Below are 24,246 nucleotides of genomic sequence, written 5' to 3' on the forward strand. Positions count from 1 at the left end.
TAAATATTTCTGAGAAATTACCAAGATGTTTTCAGAAAAGGATCATGATGAGGCCCTGATTAGACAGATCCTTTCAGGAAAATGCTTTTTGTTTGCATAACTCTTGACCAATTCATCTACCTCTTCCCATGGAACATGAAATCACAGGCTGATGAAATAACATGTTACCTTACCCCCCTTAGAGTTTTACTTTGCAGTTCTTGTTTTTAAGATGTATTTTTGGGCTTTGTTGTGCCTTTATTGGAGTGGATAGAGCTGGAAATCAGGGAGAGAGAGAGAGAGAGAGCGGAGATTCGGATTTGAAACCTGGGCCGCCCACTTGGAGGACTATAGCCTCCGTACATGGGGCGCGCACACTAACCACTGCACCACCAGCGCCCCATACTTTGGAGCTCTTAAACATGTCTTTAGTAAAGATCAAACTGGCAGATTTCCAGAAGTTGTGTGACTGGAACACCAATGGAAAGTGTATTTTGTTTGGATTTTATCAGTGAAAACAATTCAAATTGATGTACATTTTTCACAGCAATGTATCACTTCAAAATCTTGTGAGACTCTTCAGGGGGGCTCAGTGTATCTGACTTTGTGGATCATTTTTGATTTATTTTAGTCAGCTAACAGCCAAAACACTCCAGGATTTGTCGATGTGGATGCAGGGATCGATGATACTTCATGCCCACTTTGTGTACCCGTTTTTACCCGCTCGTGCATGAGAAACTGCACCGTGCTGAAGCTCACCTCTTCCATCCGTGCCAGGGCCATGGAAGTGTACCCCATTGAGCACAGAACAGAGCACTCACACTAGTCAAACAAACTGGACTTTAGGGGGTTAAAGCGTGCTTAGGCACAGTACAGATTGCCCAGTGTGAGAACATTTTTTTTGCAACCACTGCTATAGGAAATCAAACTAAGTTGGTTAATATTTAACAGGTAAAGTTACAGTCTAAATCAGCTCCACACAGAGGCCAGACAAAATTAAATAAATATATATTAATAAAAAAATCAACAATTTCAAATTGACAGGGTGGCATCTTTAATCAATGTATTGTTGACAATATAGCAAGTTATGTTTGTTAAAATATCAGTTGTGTTGGGAGAGGATTTGGGACAACCAACATATACATACAAGTAAAACAACAACAACATAAAGAAAATAAAGTATCCACAAACACTTTTTCATCCATTATACACAAGGCGGTCACACACACACACATTCACACTCATGCGCAAACAGAAGCTAAAAGCTTGACAGTCACAAAAACAGTCACACACGTCCAATTCACACGAGCTGTTTTGGATATTCTTCTGTTGGTAGAAAAAAAACCGTTGTTCCGACAAAAATAATAATATCATCTTTTGTGGTGGTCTCCCTAACCTGCCCGCTCTGCTTTCAGTCAAACTAGTTGTTGTATGTACAAGTGAGAAGGCAGTATGGCCACATTGTAAATAAGGATATTTACTGCAATAATTCGGGCATTTTTTTCCCCACCCTTGGTCATACAAAATGAAGTTTGAGGTAAGAACTGAGACAGTATCGAAATAGTGAAATGAATGCACCTCTGAATTTGAGCAATAAAACAAAACGAACACTGAACTGTGTTGTTGCTCCAGAAAAGCTGGACAACAAGTAATGTGACAGGTCATAACAGAGAGGAGTGCAGACAGACGGAAAACTAAAGAAGTGTTGTTTTCTTTTTGCATGTGTCGTTTACCAGCTTTGTCTGTGTAGGAGCAGCTAAGTCGGAGCCAGAGAAGGGAAACTGGAGTAAGTGACATCACAGGTTTCTTCAAGGTCTTCCCTAAAAATCGCAGAAATCTAGCAGGGTCAAATGGAAAGGTCACGGAAGCTCTAACAGATCCACTGAGGCTGCTAACAGTTAGCAGGTTTTGTTATCGTTAGTGAGCTCCCTGTTGAAAATGTGTGAAGCCATGAATTTAAAAGCACCAGGGGGCCAAAAAAAAGCATGTAACAAAGATTTTAAAGGCAGTCTACTGCTATGCTAGCAGCCTTTTGATGCTACACCTGGAGCTATGTGCTAATGTGAGCAAAATGTGGCATGATAGAAACCCACAAAATTGCAATTGAGCCTGATAGGAATGTCATCAGTTTTTCAGGCATTTGGTCTCAAACTACTTTTAGATTTATTATATAGGTTTATAAAAATCAATCCAACAGTGTAGCTACTAGTGTAGACAGAAATAACATGTTGGAATCTTTTTGAGTTGTATGTGGTTCTACACTGGCAGTGTGTCTATTATGTGCCAAAACCCTAAGTAGGAGGAACACACATATTTTGCTTTTCAGTATAAACAAACTTTTTTTTTTAACCTGTGATGTCACTAGCCCCTTGCTCCAATCAAACCCCTTCACTCTGAAAAGGGCCAACTCAACCCATAGACTACTCAACCATGTGACTAAACACAAATGCAAAAGGGGAGTGGCACTCTGAAGCAAGACTTCACTTATATCTCGGCAACAAATCCAAACAACACACCCGGCTTTTCCCTCTTTAGGGCAGTGATATCGAGGGCGACAGAGTCTCACTTTTCTGCCTCTTGGATACTTTCACTCACTTGTATGTCACAACGCTGCGTCTCCTTTCAAAATAAAACGCCGGCAAAGTAAATGGAAGAGTGTTGTTGATTATTCCCTCGATCAACAAGTTCATTTGCATAAAGGGATACGAGACGATCCTTCAGAGGAAGAAATTATCAGTACACACGCACACACACACACACGCTACACAACCACACACACTTTCAATCATTCCTGCACATCAGAACCAACATTTAACAAATTCATGTCTGCCTGGGAGCCACATATTTAATCTTTCATAAACACATAGTTAGATCATCTTCAGTCCTGTGAAGACAATTTCAATGTAGGTTTTTTTTTTTTTTTTTTAACCCAAAGATTGGTTTTCAGAGCATTCACCACCATGAGGGCTTAATCCAAAACTTTTCACTGGAATTTAAACATGTCATCTTGTTAACATGTTGGGATTATTTAGAATATCAAATTGTTAATAGGAAATTATCTCCTTATAATTAACCTATCATCATAATTATAATTTACACGTGTAAAAAAAAAAAAGAAGGTATATCTTTATGTAATGACTGGGCTGGATTGGGCTGTCATTATGGGGATACTCTTTGGGCAACATAATGGCAAGTAGATCATTAATAAACCTTAAGAGATGCACCAATAACAATCGATTTGGCAGAGTAAGAGTAGAAAATATTCAGGTAGTACATGATGAATAACTTCGGCTAAAGAGCAAGCAAAGGGGGTGAACTCCATAATCACCCAGAAATATAGTTTACATGTTTATGAAGCAACACATTAACAGTTTTTGGGTCAATGTTATTGGTGCATCATTATATACTACCATTATCATCATCCTTCACATAAAAGACAAAGCTAAGTAGATTCAGACATGTAATTCTTTTCTAAACAGTTCTGTACACAATACACGGGGCACGGTCACTGGTGTGGGCGTGGCTTCATAATTGGATATCTCTCTCAGCCATGATCGTCCTCACTCGGACTTACTGTGGGCTCGTTGCGCTCGGAGCTTATTTAAAAAAAAAGAAAAAGGAGAAGAAAAATCTACAATCTTCTGATTTGCTTCTGTGTCAGCATGAAAAAGTCTGCTAACACATCGCCCCCGATAGCCAATCGCAGTCTCACTTTTCAACATGTCTAGGCCGATCAGTGCAACATGCTGATTTTCTTTTTTGTTTGTTTTTGGGGCGGAGGTTGAAGAAGTCATCATAATGGTTTCTTCTCTCCCTCTAACTCATCTGTAATTTCCTGACTTACGCTTTTTTTCCCCTCCTCAGGTGTGTGTTGATTCCAAATTCCCGACTCTGTTAGAGACCCAGAGCAGGTTTTTCTTTTTTTTTAAATTGTGAAGGTAAGTTCTGTGAATATTAAGGTAGATCTTAGGTTTTCTTAGGGAACATTTTTTTTTTTTGTGGGGGGTAGTGGGGCTCTCAGGCTTTGGGAGTGGGTTGTATTAGCAGTGCACATTACCACCGTTTTCCGGAGGTGACGTCAGAGGCCAAAAGGTGAAATGAAGAAGGTGGAGGGGGGGTATTTGGGGGGGGTTAGGGTGAAAAGTTGGGGGGTTCAGTAGTGCTGCGTTCAGTGCTGCAGCTCATCAAGCTCACTCTCCTTGAGCTTGGCATTGTCTCTGACATCATCGAATGTGTACATCTTCACCATCTTCCCGTTCTGAAAGACTGTGTGCAACAGGTCCTGCAGTTGTAGGAGGGAGGACAAATAACCAGGAGGAAGACAGAAAGAAGAAGTGAGAAAATGCAAAAGTGAGAAAAAGGGCATTTCTGTTGTCATCAACCTAGTTCTTTTATGTGCACAAAAGTGTCTGTGGGTTATATGTGGGCATTGGACTCACCACGCCATACTCCTCCAGGTCACCCTTCCCTTCTTCTAGGGTGACAAAGTCTCCGCCCTGTGTCCGGTGCAGAGACAGGCGACCTTTCTTTGACCTCTTGTTGGGGTCCGCCACTGGGTCCTTGAAGACATTTACCTTTTTCCACCACACAGAAAAAAACATGATCACATGGACACGTTCAACGCTCACACCCTCAGAGTCAATCAGATCAGGAAAAAAAAGAGAAGGAAACTCGAGTAGACAGTCAAGAGTTACTACATTCACATGTGCTGGTACTCACCCCAAGGCCGTTAGTCACCACGTAACTGCATTTGAAGGAGCAGTTGAGCAGGTCTCTGGTCAGTTTCTGCAGCAGAGCCCCTCCGGACCCAAAGGCAATGTTCTCAATGGACCACTTGTGTTCCTTCATGCCTTCCACAATCTGAGAAGTAAACCACACTGAGTCAAAAACTTTGCAACAGAACTTGTTCCCATCAGTTGTCATGGCAGAGTTCTCTCTCTTGGTGCAGCGCCGTAACAAATAGCGTCCTTGCATACCTCTTGCAGTGTGTTGATATCTACTCCGTCTCCTTGAATGACTCTGATGTAAGGAGGGAGGACCTTGAATCCTTTTGAGTTCTCCTTTGGAATAAATTTCTTACCCAAGATCTCCAAAACCTGAAGCAAGAAAAAAGGAAAAGTTAGTGCTTTGGATTGTTTTTTAAGACCAAGATTGATAAAAGAAAACTATGCCGCATACCTTCAAAACTGTATCGAGCGGGTTCCCAGAGTCTGGTCGAACAACCAGCGGGGCGTCTGCACTGCGTTTCTCTATCAGCCCCCGCAGGTCCTCTCCCCAGATCTTCTCACAGGCGTTGTAGATGTCGTAGCTGTCGCTGACTATGGACACAGGCACGCTGGGGAACTGCTTGATGATGTGCTCAAAGGCGTCTTTTTCATGGTCCTTCCCCCACGCTGTGATGGTACTTCAGAGAGAATGGCAGCGAAATCAGTATTTTGTTACCCTACAAACATTTGATAAGGTTGACCAAAAAACATCAGCATATTGAGATTAACTCCCATGGTTGGTTGATTTGTGACTTTACAACACAAATGAACCCAATAAAAAAGGTATGCAGACCACTTCCCAACATTTACTCAAAACCCCAAAAAAAGGAAAATGAGTTTTTAACAGCAAGAAACTGTGGAGCTGTGGGGGAAACGTTGAGAACAAAAAATGGGAGTAGAAGAAACATTAAACATGACGGACGTTTAATAATAGGTGAGAAATATGGAGAGGAAGGACTGTGACGAGACATTCATCTTATTACAATGCAACAGATGAACCAGAAGAGGGCAGTGCTAACCAGGATGTAGAGGTGCATCTTAGATTTATTTGGTAGTTAACAGACATTATTTGTTTCTACTGTATAAGAGGAGTTCAAAACAACGTTCAAACCAACTGCAAAAAAAAAAGGAAACAATTTAACCAATTTTATCAAGTCAAATCTGAGCCATTTTTCTTTTTGCTTTCTTTGCCTCTCGGATACAAAAAAAAGTGAAACCCGTAAACAGGATACAGACTGAACCTCAGCTTCCTGGCGCTTAGTTACAAACTAGTCCTTGAAAGAAATATTTGAATAGCACACTTGTCTCCATTGTTTTGCATTCCCTTTAATATTCAACGTTTTCATTACACACTAGAGGGCACTCCAAGTTTTACACTTAAGAGCTCTGAAGGTGACACAACTTTGCTCTACCACCCACCCCTTTCCCTCTACATTAAAACCAAAGTGGAATTTCACTGTGGCTCCTCCCTCTGAGGTAGAAACCAATTTTTTAACAGGGGGGGTGGGGGGTGTATTGCTGGATGTATTGCGTAACGGTTACCATGACAACTACTGCCACCATCCCACAATGCACTGGTGCAGGGAAGAAGGGTGCGCTGGAGCAGCAGTAACTGCCCTGGTGGCTAGGAAGAAGTGCCTGTGTGTGCAGGAGAGCAACAAGAGAGGGAGGGGAAATGTGTGTGTAGGCTACATGGATCAGGGCCATAAAACAACAGCAGAGACATGTGAGGCACATGTGTGTCAGGGCAGCTGGCTATCACAGCCTTTACCTACAGCCAATCACACCCCTGTTCAAAAAGATGACACAGACATAATTAGTTTGAGGGAGACCACACTTCAAACGGCGGGGGGGAGCAAATTAACACCAACCTCAGCCAAATGATGAGTTCATTCTCTCTCTGGCCGATAAATTCTCTCCATTGACATATTTGGCAGATAACCAACTTTTTAAAAATGAACTTTTTCGTTGTTGCTTGTGAATAAAAAAAGTAAGTGTCTTAGTTAATACACTGACGAGCAGTGGGCCCCTGTGGATTACGATCGCATGCTGATAATTAACAATTTACACAGGAATTCAGCGACCTCCAGAGGCAAAATGTTATCCTCAAAGGTTTCTCTTCACCTTGCATGTGTGTTAAAAGAAGTGTTGAACATGTTGGCAGACCCCACTCATACTTAATTGCTGCGGTCATTATTAAAGTGGATGGTGAACTACTGCCCTACATCACAGTGACAATCAGGCCTCTGGAAAAGAGGGGAAAGCCTCTACAGCTGACAGATAAAGGCTTCATATATGTACTCTCAGGCTGTCAAACGATTACATTTTTTTATCTGAGAATAATAATTGTTGGGCTTTTGTTTTGAAAGTTTGTACCGTCTTAAGCTGAGATTAGTTTACTTGCCGTGTGCTTTTATTTTGAAATAAAGTTAAGACCTTCTGGTAGATTGAAGGTTACGACATTAACTTGACCACGGAAGAAGAAACTCATCACGGATCAAAAACAAAATGAAAACAGCTCAAAGGAACGATAAAGAAGGGAAATGTTTGATGTCATGAGGTGAATATTTACTTTTGAATGAGCCGTCTCTTTTTTTAAGTGAAATGAGACATTCAAAGATGCAGAAGTGTTGTTCTTTTCCATCACTGTGCCTAAAGAGAAACTGCTGATTCTATCCTAAAACAAAGTCATAAAACAGCATGTGATTCAAACAGATCAATGCATTAATTTAAGAACTTAATTAGTGACATTTAAGTAGTTAATTCTGAAAGCCCAAATATATATATATCAATATAAATATATGCAGAGCCATAAATACAGTATATATGTATATCTTCTTTGTCCATGTGTAGACTTAAACACAGGTGTATTTTTATTTACAAATCTATTTTAGGTCGACTTCCTTCCTACCTTCTGACCTACATCAGTCAGAAGAATTCAGGAATAGGACTGTTGTGGTGAATGAATTTCCACTGCAGAGAAGCAAGGTGGCTCATTATTATCACCCCCCCTTTTATAATTTATAAAGCAAATTTGTTTGTGAATCAGCAGTCAAAAACTTGCCTGCCTGTGACTTTTACTTATTTGATCAGTTTCTTAACAACAACGCTGGAACAATAAGTGACAAGAGACAAACACACGGAACAGAGAGCAGACAGAAGACAGCAGACAGCAGACAGCGCCTGGTGCTGAAGTGAAGCACTGTCACAGCAGGAACAGGTATTAACAGAATCACCTCCTCTTAGGCCTTTTGACTCCAAAAAAAGAACAAGGTTTTCAAAAACCTGTACAGTACGATTTGGATACAGAACACATAACATGACGAGAGAGAGAGAGAACGAGCGAGCGCGCGGATACCCTGCATGGACCTCACTGAGTTGTGGGCCAGTTGAGCCCGTTTTTACATTATGTAAGCGCTCAGTCTGTCGTTATGTATTCTGTAGCAAAGTCGTATTGCACAGGATTTTTAAAAAAGCACTGTCGTGGTTATACCTGTTGCTGCCGTAATGGTGCTTTTTTTAAATCTCAATGATCTTTTTCTCCTGCTTAAATAAAGGATACATTTATACATATTTCTATGGATAGAAAAAAGAGCGTGGGTGTAGATTACCTGTGCTCTGCAGCGGGCACTGAGAAGCCTGGAACGGGGTCCTTGGTGCCGTAGTACTTCTTAATGACACCGATGCCAGCGACTGTGTCTGTGCCCTTGAAGTTGACCAGATGGGCAGAGGCCCCGATGCCCGCAGTCTGCAAACAGTGGACAATGATTGGTTGATTTATATTTTATTATTGTATCATGAATGAACAATAAGCTCATCCCAAAAACAGTTGCAGGGCAAGGCATTCTATTATAAGTTTATTTTTAATTCCATTTTCTTTTTATTTACCGTACCTTTTATTATTGGCATTTTAAATTATTAGCCCATCCTATCTTAAATATTAAAGCTCTAGAAAAAGCTTTCACAGTCCCGTAATACACTGGGAGATAGGGTGAAAAGCTACAGAGCACACCAGTGTGGACCTTGAGCTGGGACTATGTTGTTTTGGGTTTTTATTTATATAAGACAGTGGATATTGTCCTATATAACCTGTGGGAAAGTTGCTGTAGGTCAGACCTGAACCTGGGCTGCCCGCTTTGAGGACTATAGCCTCTGTACTTGGGGTGTGACCTAACCGTTAGGCCATCAGCACCCAAACTATGTTGTTCAAACTAATTGTACCAGTCCTTAAAGCATGATGGATAAAAATCTTACTGAGCTTTTAAAACGTCATTTCCCAATGAAGACTATTTTAAAGTGTTGAAAGTTCAGCAAAAGGCTAGACTGTACCTTCATGTATTCATCACATTTACCACCTCATTGCATACAGTAAGGCGTGGTTGAGTATGATTAGAATACCTCCTGTGAGGAGACGCCTCTGTAGCCAAAGTCATGTAGTTTATACTCCAGGCCCTCGAGGTTCCCAGAGGTCTCCTGCAGGTACTTAGCGAGGATCTTCTTCTGTTCTCTGGAGTTGGTCGCCACAGTGATGGGGTACCAGATCTGAACCAGGATGGTCTGACGGAGGAAGGAAGGAAGGACAGTTCACATCAGTCCAGTTCCCTAGATATTTGTGCCGTTTCACACATGCACCAATGAATAAAATCCAGTTGTAACAGCAATTTAAGTCTGTTTAAAATCATTTTCTTGCAGCAAAATTGTTTTTCAGCACTGAACACACAACCTTGTTGTCCCAGAATTCGACTGGTACAAGGAGCCCAAACTAACAGGCTCAGGGGATAAAAGAGGACTGCTTATTCACACAAGACAAACTCTGGGAAAAATACATTCCTCCATGCCTCATGTCAACTCTGGACTAGAGTCACACATTTCAAAATGAAAACAAGTGGCTTATCCGTGCTCACAATCACCTTTTGAATACACACATTTGACCAGGACTAGTATTTCAGACGTGTGTGTGAAGCTCCGTAAGCTAATGCCTCTGTACATTAATCCATACCGTACGTAGGAAAACACTGATAGAAGTGTCTGTCAAATTCAATAATAATCACGATGGATTACATAATCAATCCTGCCTTTTATCCCCATTTAATGCAAGTTCAAATCAAATGTGCCAACGACTATGTTATCTACGGGTGATTTGTTGTAACTACATGCTGTGTTCAGGGTCAGGTGTAGTTCAGGTTACTTTATTTGTACGCGTAGCTGCTGGACTTGTTCTGCAGCCAGCGAGAAGATTTGAAACATTTCACAACACACACAAAGAGATGTGAAAAAGAAGAATGAAAGTCAGGTACACTTGTATGTCAAACTTCATCAGCAGCAGATAAAGAACACAAGAACGACAAATATTCAAAACAACAGGATGTATTTTTTTTATTTCCCCCCTCCCCCCCACTGTGTTCTTTTTTCTTTTCTTGAAAGGAGGGGGAAAAGAAACACATCTTTGTTAACTTCCTGTTAAGGTTTCCTCTTTTGACTTTGTCTGCTAATACTATGCAGCGTGCCTCTTCACTTATGACCCTGAGCAGAGTCACATGCCTCCTCAGACTAATCATAATCTAAAGCATAATATGGTCTCATGTGACTGCCAGAGCGCGGCTCCTGTCCTGACAGACACAGCCACTCACGAGCCATGTGCCCTCTGCCTTATCTGCATGTCGACCTTTTCATTAAGTATCTCTAATGGAATGAGAAATATAACACTGCGATAAGATTTGATTAAGATTAACATGCTTTAAGTTGTAGGCTGAGTGGGATTTCTCCATAGGAGGAATTATTATATCTGAAGAACACTATTTGTCTTTATCAAAAAATAAAATCCCCCATGTTTAATTTATTCAGACATTTATAGAAGTAACATATACAGCAAATAAGGTCTGTGATTAATTATGGTCTATTGGGGCAACAGTACGGTAAAAAAAAAAAAAAAAACACTCAGCAAGGAATGTTTGCACACACTCTCATGCACACGCGTGCCAACATATCTTCCCGGTCAGCGTTCCAGAACAAAATGGAGGGAGGTCATGGAAGGAGAGCGGGGATGACAATGAAGGTGGAGAAAGAAAGAGGAAGAAAGATATAACGTGATAAAAAAAAAAAAAGGAAAGGATGTTAAGACTGGGTGAGGAAAAAAAAAGCTGAACAGTGGAAGCAAGAAAACGAAGAACAAGAGCATTTGGGAAGACGGAAACAAGCCCAAGGACAGCAGGCTAATTTTACATCACCCATGAAGAGTGACTCTGTGTGTGTGTGTGTGTGTGTGTGTGTGTGTGTGTGTGTGTGTGTATTTTTATCAGTGGTAGAGACTGACCAAGCGTGTGTATGCGTGTGTGTGTGTAAGTGTTGTGTATCTAAATTTATCAGGACAGTGTGTGTGAGAGTAATAACTCGGCTCTTGGCTGTGTCCAAACCCTCTTTCTCAGCATATTTAGCATCATAGTGGAGTATAGAGAGAGAGTTGTAGAGACCTAATTGGCAGAGATTTGTTCAGAAAACACTCTTATTTGCCAAACCTGCTTGAACACTTGAGGTATAAAAAAAAAATTAAAAAAACAACTTCCTAACAAATCATGATATTCATGGAGCGAGCCGACGTGGAGAAAGAGAGGCTGAGAGAGGATGAGTCAACCGAGAGCACTTTGGAGAAAGGAAGACACACAGAGCGGAGGTAATGCTCGCGGTAAATGAATTTAGTTCTGCCGAGTCATAGCGGACAGTCTGTTCACGGGGCATTAAGTATATTACATGTTCCTTATCTCGGAGGGGGACACGGACACACACACACACACACACACACACACACACACAGTGCTTTCATGTTGAGGATCAGGTGAAAAGCCTCTCAAAGTTATTGTGCTGGTTGTGAAAGGCTCTTTATGAAATATGGGTGTAGCCATCATGTTGTCATTCATTGGTTTGCGGAGAGCACTGTTCAAGCATTCTGTCTTCATCTAGTTTTATGTCAGAGCTGACCATATTCTGACCGGGGGGGGGGGGGATGCAGTGCTACGCCCTTCAATCCTGCTTGACAGGTTGCCTTGATCTGTGACTCGTCAATCAAAAGGAAGGCCACATCCCAACAAAAATCCTGCTTTATCCTCTCTTTCGTTTCAAAATGAACATCATGCTTCATGAAGAAGATTTTTAAAAACTAGCTATACAAACCTTTAAACTCAGTTTGGAAATCATGGGAGCAGTACAGTCATTTCGTTTAATATTCCAAAAAAAAATTAAATTATTTTGTTTCCAACCAGTGCAGCCGCTCCCTGCTGATGGTTAACATACTGTAGTTCAGGTATGAGGCAGCTTTGTATTTTTGTCAAACAAGAGGCCTATGTCTATGTCTATGTCTATCATTAAAGACTGCTGCTAGATGCTAACAAGCAGAGAAGAAGCAAGATGGCTAGGAAACGGAGATCTAAATAGAACAGAGCCAGGCTAGACATTTCCCTTTGTGCTAAGCTAAGCTAAGCTCTATACAGTGTATGGAAACAGATGTGTTATCCATGGACAGCTTAGTCTAGTTTATTGGTTTATTTGACAGGAGTCATGGACAACAGATGTGTTTAGCTAGAGTTTGCTATAAAAGCTAATTTATATCTGAGCTCCCTGGGCAATATGTCAACCTAACACTGAAAGCTATTCATCAGGAATATAAACAGCAGCATAGTATTAACTACCGTACCTACAACAGCTACAACACCAGCTACTGTAAAAAAAAGACTGAATTCATTACAAGTGAACCTGCTGTCCATGACTGTCTGACACAGCCTTAGAGTCAATGAAATTAAAAAAGTAAATACACTTGACATACATTCTTCTCAGTTTTCAGAGCCATTACAAAGATGTGGTGCTCTTGGGGAACTGAACATTGCTCAGGGCAAGCACTTGATTTAGGGCTTCATTTATCCTGTCAACTAAAAAACACTCAACACTGTCTTTTTTTTCTCCCCCCAGCACCTTACTCTCCATTTCTACTTTTCATTCAAGCTGTATGAATGACTGTGCTGCAGTTACAGCTCCTCGCTGAGCAGCCATCGAGTAATAAGCCATGACAAGAATGTAATTCAGTACGATTTAAGGAGAGGTATAAGAGGTGTGAGCAGGACGGCTGCCAAGTGGCCAATTAAAAAGAGAATAAATGTTAATGATATATTTAGTCTTGTAATCAATAATCCATTAAAGCTAACTGTTCAAAAGGGTCGACTTTTGGTGAACCTTATCTAGAGCTGAAGACGAGTGCTGTTAAAGGGATTTAAAATGTGTTCATGAAATTAAGATCAAAAGGACTGTTTCAGCTCCAAAACCCTACACGACCACGATGCACACAACCACATCTTTTAGACCACTCCCTGTCCGACACAGTCTAACTGAACAATACACTTGTGTCATGTATCCACCAGCAGGAATTGTCCCTCCCTGCCCCCCCCCACCACCCCTGTCCACGCTGGACCCAGAGGACAAAAAAAACAAAAATTTACCTCCACCCAGTTGGTGAGCCAATAGCATTCAGGGTCCGTGCTCTCCACTGTGAACAAAACATTGCCTCGAGGGATGACACTCCCCTCCGGCACCGCCTTGATTTCAATAGGCAGGTGTCCGTTGTATTTCTGTAAACACAAAAAGCAAAAGTGCATGCACAGTTACACCAACCCAGATCCAGATTTACACAGTGCTTTTATAGAGGGGTAGCATTTTTTTTTTAACTTGAAAGAGATGACCTTAGAATGCAGACATAGGACACATATTTGGAAGCAATACAGCTTCGGATGAGATTCGACCTTCAGGTTTGTGCTTAACACGTGCAACCGAGAGAGGCAGTGAGACCAGAGAAATCTCATCTTTCAAATCAGGTCTTAAGTACATTCTCCATTATTTTGTGTTTGATACAGTACCACTGCTTAAGGTGAGCAACATTTGTAAGCTTGTGCGTACCGGCTTATAGATGATCAGCTTAAAAATATAGTGTGCTTTGCAGAAAACAAGGCTAGTAAGAGCTGATGAAGGAATGAGGTTAAAAATGATGAAGGGAAAAACAGCGCTGTGCTCTCTCCAAGGTGCTGAAAAATGTCCCTCCTACAGTAATAACAAGGAACATTATACAGACATTTTCTATGAAAGATAAAATGACTTCTAGATGTTCCATTTGACAGTTTTACTCGGATCGCCTTTCACTCATTTCATGGAGAATAACACAAACAAATAAACTGCCAATTATCTTTTTTTTGCTGTTCAGGCTTTCATAACACATCAACAGGGGTGTGACGATACACTCCTCTGATGAGGCGAGTAACGATATTGGGTTCATTTTGACTTATTAAACCTTTATTTAGAGACAGAACAGTGGATAGAGTCAGAGAGTTTTTGAAAAGGAGCCACAGGTCGGATTTGAACCCGGGCTGCCCGCCATTGAGGGCTTCAGCCTCTGTACATAGGGTGTGCACTAACCACTAAGCTACGGGCGCCCCTCATCACTATTTTTAACTGCCATGACAAAAACTTCAACTAGAAAAATATTCATTGATACGACTGAAAGTCACAAAATACAAAACAAAGCAGGTCCATTTTGAAACGTTTTGATTATTAATCGTCTTGTAATGACCGTCACTGCTTATATCTTGTTTGTGTCTTTTCTATTACTCTGTTTCCAGCGGGTACCCAAAATGCTGCCTGCCACACAAATGACTTAAAAGTGGTGGCGGAATCTTCTATAGTCATTTCCAGTTCAACATCAGACTCTTTCATGATGGCTGCTGCTCTGCGTCTACGCACTGATATCACGAGGCAGTTTTCATCTTGACAAGAAATATCGGGACTATATCTTATTGTTACACCCCTTCACAGCTTTTAGAGAGCAACACACCATCACAAACCTTGATTTTGGGTTATTTTTGGCCCTACTTTGCAACTGCAGAATGTTGCCCAAAGGCCTTTCCGTTTTAATGATCAAAAATTGTTACAAAAACCTTTTGTGTTCTTCAGGAACTCACTGTATGTCCTCAGTGTGTGTGTGTGTGTGTGCACGTCTGATTCAGAGCCTCTCCGATTAGAGAGAAAACGCCTTCAGAATGTTTCATGTGCAAACATTTAAGTGTTCTGGCACCTGTGTGTGTGTGTACACCTGTATCACTGCTTCTACATTCCAGCTTCTTTCTCAATAAAGCATTACCTCTAAAGACGCCCTCATTGAATATAAACAACAGTTTAACTTTCAATTTTCTTAAAACATTACCTCCAAGATATAATTCCATCCCTTCTCGTTGAAAACGTCATCCTGGAAGTGTTCTCTGTATACCTCCTTCGCCTCCTGGATCTTCTCTGGAGTCACCACCTTTCCTGGAGAGGTAAAGAAATGAGGGATCAAAGAGGGTAATGGCAGAGCAGATGCACAACAAGGTCCAAAGACAGATGCTAGAGAAGGAAACAAACCAGTAAAGGTAATGTGCAGGAAATGTTACAGTGCATATCGTGTAACTGAATCAGAAGCAAACCATGCACACTGACAAGGAGTCTTTGTTCTAACAATCACACAGCAACATATTTTGTTTTCGTCACATTCAAGTTCATAGACCAAAGAAAGAGTTGCACTTTCTCAGAAATGGGCCACCGTCATAGGTGGAAATACCACTGTCATAGCTGTACAGTAAATATGAAACTTCTATGAGTAGCCAGTTAGCTTAGCACATAGACTAGGAATGGGGGAAAAGCATGTGTAAAGCATAGATATACAAGCATATACTGTAGTTAGGGATGGACCGGCTTACACTGTCATTGAACCTGGCCCACTTAAACTTCCTTCTCTCTCTCTCTCTCTCTCTCTCTCTCTCTCTCTCTCCCTCCCTCTCTCTCTCTCCCTCTCCCTCTCTCCCTCTCCCTCTCTCCCTCTCTCTCTCTCCCTCTCTCCCTCTCTCTCTCTCTCTCTCTCTCTCCCTCTCTCTCTCTCTCTCCCTCTCTTCATGTCCCATTTAAGTCACTAACCATATATTTTCCCTGGAGTTCCTGAGCTCCCTTGTCTCATAGCTTCCTCTGGATTTTTGCTGCTGCTGTGGACCCGCCTAACTCCAACTGCTACAATTATTAATACAAGTCTTACGTCTCTTATCATTATTATAAATGTTAATGTGAATTTAAAAGCTGCTGCTGTCACTAACACCACCAGTCCTGAGTCCTCCCTGACGCTGTATTGACATTACAGTTGCTTATGTCAACATTAGACTGGTCAATCTGTGATCATACATTGTTGTTACTGCTAATACTACACTGACTTTGACCGTTATCACAGGCATTGTTGCTTTAAATCTCCCTCCATTCCACTTCTTAAGACCCTAAGAGTGGTGGCAGATGGCTGTCCAACATGAGTCTGGCTCTGCTCGAGGTCTCTGCCCGTTTGAAGGACGTTTCTTAAGCATCTGTTACTTTGCTGCATGTTGCTTAGTGCTGTGCTCATGATGGATTAATGTTGGGTCTCTGTGTAAATAATATAACCAAGAGTAAGGTCCACACCTGCTCTTTTTGTAACGTGCCTTGAGATAACATTTGTTTTGAATTGTCGCTATACAGATAAAGATTGATTTACTGAAGTAGATGAGTGCCTGACTATTAATTGTGTGGCGCAGTGACTTTCTTGCCACCTCAACTACCCCCAATGACACTAAACTTGGGAATTGAAATTGCTTTAACGCTATCATTATGCTTAAATCAAATAAGACATTAAAGGTAAAGTTTTGAGCTTTGCAGATGTTAGTAAAAGCCAAGTTGGATTTTACCTGTTTCTAGTCTTTGTGCTGAGCTAAGCGAGACACTAAGGTACTACCAACTTTCTCATCAAAGTTTTTCCTAGAGAAGTAATTTCCCCAAATGTATCACAATCCAGCCGACTGAATGTGTTTTCTTCACAACACTTTGTTGGGAGACTTTTTGAATATGTTTGTTGCTGCCTGCAGCAGGAATCCAATTCAAATGAATCGTGACTCGGTCCAGAAGAATCATGTTGCACACTTTTGGTTTCACAAGTTGAAGGATCAGGGATGCATCTCTAATGCTCGGCCTAATCACTGGGCTCCGAGGGGCGCTCTATGCAGGCAGCTGGCCTTTCTCACGCACACGGTGAAAGAGCAGCTGTGCTTTTGTCTTCTCTCTCTCTCTCTCTCTGTGTTCTCCCCCGCACCTCTGCTACCGCACCATGAAATCCTTTTAAGAGACAGGAGGGAGATGCTTTCTGTTTCTTTCTTTCCACTCCCTTCTTTTTTCGGTCTCTCTTGCACTCTCTCATGCCCCTCAGGATCACCATAACTAGCTTTAACATCCACTTTTACAAAACTGAAGTTAATGAGAGCAAAGAATGTATTGTATAGATGAAACTTTGCTGGCTTTTTGTTACGCTCTGTACAGTCTAATCACTGTGAGGCACATTGTAACCAGGCTGTTGCTGCAGACAACGACAGCGAGCACCTGCCCTGCTTGAAGTGCCCTTGAGCAATGCACTGAATCTAGAGTAGCTAGAGGCACGCTTTTCTGCAGCCGACCCAGCACCAATCACACCTTGTGCTGGAGGGAGTAAAACGCTAAAATGCTCCAAGAGGGACCCATAATGCATCACAAAAGGCTTTTGGTATGTGCCCTGATTGCAAACTGGACAACAGTAGAATATTGTAAATCCATGCTTGGGTTATGTAATCCTAATATTGGAATGTTACCCTTATCTAATGTGTTAAATTGACTGGAAACACATTTGTCTTTACACAAACACTCTGGAGAATCATTAATAAAGGTGGCTTTAGAAGGCCGCAAACCTGGAAAGCTGCAGAGTCGTTGAATCGGGCAGTGTTTGTGACTGAAAAGCCGGGTTGTGCTCGAGGGCGCTTTTATTTGAATTGACAACACACAACAAAGCGGCCTTTTAGTGCAGCGGAGGTGAAATCTGAGTACACACTTACCTTTAAGGTATTTCTGGAGGATGTACTGCAGGCCGTAGAAGACGGTTTTGTCATATTTGACCTTTCTGTTTTTGCTCGGGTCTGTCCTCGTCTCACGGCACTCAAAGTAGGAGTACACTTTACTCGTGTTGGGGGGGTACTGTTTGTAATGTGTTACCTGCAGAGACAGAGCAGGGCAAATCAGAATGGCCATTTACAGCAAGAAAACTGAGGTACAATTTGAAATAAAGCACAAACATTATAGTTCCCACAGGACAACCAATATTTTTTTAGGCTTTATTAAGTGGCCAATATAGGACTAAACACAGATTAATTGTATCAGCCAATTTTTTTGAACTATTCTTGGTGTGATTTTAAAACCTTTGATGACTCTTTAAAGGTCACATATTATGCAAAATACACTACCATGTTTTTACGACAATAATATGTGTCCTAATCTGTCTACAAACCCCCAAAACTATGACAAAAATCCATCCTCTCCTTCTTTTGCCTGCCTCCCTTAAGAAAATGTGCGCTCAAATAGGCCGTTTGTGACATCATAAAGGGAAGTAACCCCTCCCCCAGGTGGGTGACACCCGCACAGCTAGGTGTTTGTTCTGCCCTCTGAGTGCACCTTTCCACTGTAAACACTTGGGCACAAAGCAAAAAAAAACCAAGCCGTCCAAGAAAGGGCATGGTCAGACCCAGCTTACATTTAAAGCTACACACACACACAGAAACAGCCTGTTCTGAGCAGGGCTGAAATGGAAGGGTCTGTAGGCATGATACAATACAGGATGAGAGTAGATTTATAACAAAAAACTTCCAAGACATGTTTTGGGGAGCTCTGAGACTTGTTTTAAACTTGTTTAAAAGGATTATAATATGTGACCTTTAAACAGTCTGCAGCATCACAGTTTAGCAAACAATGACCTGTGCTAAAATGATCTGACACTGGTGGACGATGTTGCACATTTTATTATAAAGTGGTTGAGAAAGCTGCCTTCTGGGTATCTTCCAGTCGTCATATGGGTTTGAAATCAGCGTACGACCCTCAAAGTAAAAGTACATGTCATTAAATTGGAAATATTCACAATAAAGGCCGACTCATTACCAGACTCCCTTTGGGGATGCCTGAATGTATACCTCCTAAAATCTGAACATAATCTGTGATAGTATCTTTTATATGTTTTAACCTCGGGCCAAGAGTGATAGTGCTGGCAGTGCGCCCATGCTTTTATGGCCCCGGACCCAAAAAACAAACACACACACACACACACACACACACACACAACTTTAAGCAGCATGATTAATGAGAAAATTCATGCTCATCGTTTGCTCTCTCTGGACTGTTCTTTACCTCAGGGTATTAAAGGAAACAAGCTCTCTCTGTCCAAATGAGCCACATTCAATTGCCTGATCAGGCAGATTATAAAATGCATGTTTCACTCATAAGGTACAAGTACAAGTTGTTTCACTGAGGATGCACGAGACATGCCAATCTTGACATATATATTATAAAACAGATAGTAGCTTTTTAACATTTCACAATGTGAAATACTTGACTAACAATCCTGATAAAACCTTGAATATATACAGTATGTTGTAACACTGAGAAATGCCAACTCAAAATGAAGCCCCCAAAACGTCAGATCAAATATTTCATTTGTGGGATGTTGTCGAGGCAGTTTCTGAGATGAAGAAAACATTTAACAGGGCAGCAAATCAAATTTTCATACTCTGTACTGTGGAGGAATTCAGTGGCTGTCTTTTGAAGCGACAAAGTTCAGATTCAGGGTCACACAGCTAAACGTTTAAGGAGCTCTGCCATTACTCTGTGATGATAGCGAACAGTCCAGTTGAACAAGAGAAATAAGAAAGTCTGAAAATGTCAGAGTTTTCCCACCCATGCACATTCTTTAATTTATTTTTCTATCTTGAATGTGTGTGCTTTGGCTAATCTTCACCTTTACTGTCAACTGCATGATAAGAGAAATAATGACAGTTTGAATAAAAGACAAGACAAGTTTGAGACTTGTCCAGGCATGTCTCACACAGGAAGGATAAACCGTTTTTAGAAGGACTGCACAAACATGCACCAAGGGAAAGATTCAGAGTCATCTGAAGACATCTGGCCGTCAATTAAATCCCAAATGAGTCGAGGGTTCTCAGCCGAGTACACTGGGGCATCGAAGGTCTATTTTTTCAAAAATAAGGTTGACAACATGATGGGAGCATCTACGTTTCACTCAATCATTTTCTAATTCACCGTACTTTCAATATCCAATCTGTGAGAAATAAAGGTGGGACTTTCCCATAAAAAGAGGAAGAAAGTAAGTCAAGGGTTGGTTTAGGAGTCAACAAACCTTGTAACACATATGATTTCTCACCTACGTAATATAAACACATTGAGGTTACATTAGAGTCACAGGTGTAAACACTCCGGCTTCCTCACCGCCATTCACTTCAGAGAGGAGATAAATGTCAATGAACTACTCAGTGTCTTTGACCCCCTGTCTCTGTCCTTTCCCATGAGCTTTCTGGGACTCAAAATAGAGTCAAGACACACAACATGACACTAGGCCTGACCACGTGTGTGCAAACACTCGCTGGCAAACAAACACATCGATGTATACACAAACAAAGTTTAAAAAAAAAAAAACAATAATCACAAAACCTGTATCAGATGTCACGGCACACAAGTGAGACCTATTTTAATATCATCTGAGGATAATAATTATCACTGATTATCTATAATAATATTATTACACTTTAAACCAATTATAAACATATATTAAATTCAAAGTAAAGACCACTTCTAAAAAATAACAGTGATATGAAAGGACTGAGTCGTATCGACAAACTGACAGAGAACACAAACTACACGCTGAAGCTCAACTGAGTGTTGTTGCATCCTTGAAATCATTGTTTTGGTTAAAATGCAAATAAACAAGGATACAATGTGCACCTCCACCCTTTAATATAGTCAAATCTTACTGACCCCTAGGGCCAGCACTACACCCAAGCATGTGTGTGTGTGTGTGTGTGTGTGTGTGTGTGTGTGTGTGTGTGTGTGTGTGTGTGTGTGTGTGTGTGTGTGTGTGTGTGTGTGTGTTTCCAGATAATAGGCAAGCTTGGCTACACTTCTCTTTTCAGTTAAACAGACGAAAAGGCCTTCAGGTGCAGCGTAGTTTTGTGTCCTACCAACGAAGTAGATCAGACAGGCACACTGCTTGCTTTTCTCTTGATTATCACACTGGCCTGAACAGACAAGACTAATGCACGGTTGCCTAGTTTCAGGCGTACTGAGACACAATGTAAACACAGATACAGCTCTTTTTTTTTTTTTTTTAAGATTTATTACCGGGCTTTTTATGTCTTCATTTTAGAGACAGGACAGTGGAAAGCAGGAAATCAGGGAGAGAGAGAGAGAGAGAGAGAGAGTGGGGAATGACATGCGGGAAAGGATTTGAACCCGGGCCGCACGCTTGGAGAACTTCAGCCTTCGTATGTGCACTAACCACTAACCACTAGGCTAATTGGCATTTTTTAACATCTGAACATTTTGAAAGCTCAACTTTTCTAGATGAATGTCTGATTTCTTCATGTTTAGTTTCTTTATGGTAATTTAACTGGCTGATTCAAATGGAAATGACAATAGATTTAGGAATGCAGAACATGCTTTACCTCTCTGGCAAAGCCTAAAAATGACACTTTGTGCATACGCTCTCTGTCTGTGGCACCGTCACACTATAATTCTTATAAATAATATTTATGTTAAATTCAGCGCCATCCTGTCTTGATTACAGCTTTGTGGTGTGTGATTAAAAAGCTTCTACATGCTGACGTATTGTAGAAGTACCATAAAAAAAACAAAAAACGTTGATAATAAACAGACAGCAATATGTCTAAAGTGGAGATGCAAAGAATGTACAGTAAGTGCAGTAAAAACATCTGTGTCTCCCGTGTTCATCATCAGACTCAATGTGAATGATAACATGTTAAATCTGCTTGAGTGTGAAAAGTGACGTCCATGCAGGAAGAACCAGATATTTCTTATTTACATGAAAGAATTTGCCTTTACAAAAATAAAGGGAGAATACGTCAACATTTTTGACAAATGAAATTTGGTGCATAAAAATAAACCAGAATACAAGAATGGCAGTGTTGTCCAGTGATGCTGAAAATGTCCATGTTGAGGAACCCAAGAAAGACCCCCCAGGTTTAATATTCAACGTCTTTCACCTTTAACTGTAGATATCAACAAATTAGCTTTTATGTTGTACTGATTTTCATTTTGATCTGGGCACATTTATTTGTATAACACGTTAGTTCTGAATTGTTTTTCAATTAGCCTTTACAATTATTGTAATTCCTCATGTTACTTATAAAGTGTTGAGCCAGTCTGCACAGCACACCTCTAAATGTACGAGGTTGTAAAAGTAGCATCATCTCCTCATTTTGAGCCAGGAAAAACTAACAAAACCAAGGCTATGACTTCTGCTACAACAGCAATGACACTTATGTAATAAATCAGGCACCTCTTACTGAGAGGTTTTATTTCAGTCCATGACACCTTAGCTAGCAGTTACGTCTGTTTTCCTTAATCACTTCTCTACACAACGGCTCAGGACTAAGCAGTGGTGCATGAAAACAATGACACACACAATATTGACTGTTTCAGATCAACACAGTGTGCAGAACCTTAAACAAATACACTCTGAGTCTGAACTCTTCCAATCTGACCTTCAACTTCTCAAAGAAACTAGAAATACGTGGCATCAAAATGAAACCAAAACATCAAGTCAAAAATGAAAACCGTTTTTTTTTAAACTACAGAAACGACCAATCAGGGGAGTAAGAACCGGTTCACGAAACTGAATTAAGACGTTTATGCTATATAACTGTAAGGAGATTCGAGGCAAAAGCTACAACAATTTTCTGAGCCTTAGTTGCTGCTTTACATCACAAAACATCTGTTTTACAGTCTGATACACCTGACGTCAAACGACCTTTCATCATAATCTCAGCCGTTCTCACAGCCTGGCTGAGAACTGAAGAGAGATAAGAAATAGACACAAAACTGATAGGCTACTTGTGCGGTATGAGGCATATCAGAGGAATAAAGCGGTACTCTACACCTTCTGGAAAACATTTAGACTGTTTGAATTATTACATCTACTCTAATAAACATGGTGAATAAACAAAACCTAGAAAAAATATCAGAGACATACCAGTAGTTCACACAGGTATTATAATGGTATCAACACACTGTAAAAACATGTTTTGATTGGTTCCTGTTATTATGTTTTAGAGATACATATTCATTTAGACTATTACTTTGCACATATAGGCAGGCATACATTTTTGTTGCACAAGTCCAATTTTACATTTTAAAAAGACTAAACTAAACTCTGCTGATGCCTCTCACTCCCTCCCCTGGATCATCTCTCTCTCTCTCCTGTCCTGCAGACTGTATGTTCAATGTTTTCACATGACTGCTGTACATGGCAACAAGCATGGCAACCATTTTCAACGTGCATTCACTCATGCATTTCTTCCTACATAATAATAATAATAATAATAATAATAATTCATTTAAGTTGTAACGCACTTTACATTTTTGCAAAAAAAAATCTCAAAGTGCTACAGGAAGAAAAAAATAGAAATAAAAACAAATTTAATCAACTAAGCAACTAACGAAACTAAAAGCACATGCAGAAGGCTTTGTTAAAAAGGTACATTTGTTCTCTGTTTACATTGTTATCGATCAGTCTTTAAATGTAGCATATTTGCAATAACATTAACAACCGAAAAATTAAAATGTAATTTAAATGACATACTCAAATTAGTCATATTAAGTGTCTCTTTTTAACTTTCACTTTTGATTTCCCGAAAGTGACGCATTGCACAGACTGTGGCTAACTCCATGCTGGCTAACATTATGACCTGCTGGGCTTTTCAATGAGACTTGCCCATGTGCAGGTTACCGGTCCAATCCACACAGCACCTGCTAGCTAGCGGCTAATATTAGCTTTTATTATGTATCAGTGATCAATCCCTACTGTCTTCCTTCTGCGCTCCAAGTGAGCTAGCATGTTAGCTTACACAGCTAGCTTGATACCACTGTGACTCGCAAAGCCGGTGGGGAACTGGCTCCCTAAGAACCAGCGGTTTTAGACAAAGCTAAGAAAGAAGGATGCTTCTCATTTTGTTACCCCATCACTGCTGCACCAGCCCCTCTCCTCCCCTTCCTCCTGCCCATTCGGCCCGCCTTGAAGCGACGGAAACCGGCCACAGAGAGCACAGTGATGGCCTTGGGACTGATGATGAAACCACCTTGACTTTATCAATTTTTCACCCATCAGCCGCTCCCTCCACCCGGCCTCCCTCTCTCTACATGAAACCACCAAGAGTACGGTACCTTGTACGAGTCGGTCATTAACATTATGTTGCAGTCGGCTTCTCTGTGCTCCATCTTTCCCTCTTGGGTTTTGAGTCAGTCGCAGGCAGCTGTCAGAGTGTTGTGTTGCGCGCCGTGCTGCCGGGGCTCCAGCCTGTAGTGTAGCTGGGCAGGGGGGAAG

General features: G+C 40.9%; 1 protein-coding gene across 1 annotated transcript; it reads right to left on the reverse strand.

The window, feature by feature from the left end:
* Positions 1-1,009: 1,009 nt before the first annotated feature.
* nampt1 (nicotinamide phosphoribosyltransferase 1) lies at positions 1,010-24,246 on the reverse strand. Its single transcript, XM_061029328.1, has 11 exons — positions 24,087-24,246; positions 17,684-17,840; positions 14,980-15,083; positions 13,229-13,357; positions 9,144-9,302; positions 8,357-8,493; positions 5,158-5,383; positions 4,956-5,075; positions 4,699-4,839; positions 4,419-4,553; positions 1,010-4,261 (listed from the first exon to the last, which is right to left on the reverse strand). The coding sequence occupies exons 1-11, from the start codon at positions 24,138-24,140 to the stop codon at positions 4,148-4,150; spliced, it is 1,476 nt and encodes a 491-aa protein (XP_060885311.1). The 5' UTR covers positions 24,141-24,246; the 3' UTR covers positions 1,010-4,147.

This window comes from Labrus mixtus, chromosome 22, assembly GCF_963584025.1.
Source record: "Labrus mixtus chromosome 22, fLabMix1.1, whole genome shotgun sequence".
In the NCBI taxonomy this organism is placed as follows: domain Eukaryota; kingdom Metazoa; phylum Chordata; class Actinopteri; order Labriformes; family Labridae; genus Labrus; species Labrus mixtus.

What these genes read in the sequence shown, in the direction of transcription:
- nampt1 (XM_061029328.1), bottom strand. Translation starts at nt 24,140, where the DNA reads ATGGAGCACAGAGAAGCCGACTGCAACATAATGTTAATGACCGACTCG. An exon ending in GTGCCCGCTGCAGAGCACAG is followed by an intron (nt 5,384 to 8,356) that starts GTAATCTACACC and finishes TTCTCTCTGAAG; the next exon opens with TACCATCACAGCGTGGGGGA. An exon ending in TGGTGACTAACGGCCTTGGG is followed by an intron (nt 4,554 to 4,698) that starts GTGAGTACCAGC and finishes TGGTGGAAAAAG; the next exon opens with GTAAATGTCTTCAAGGACCC.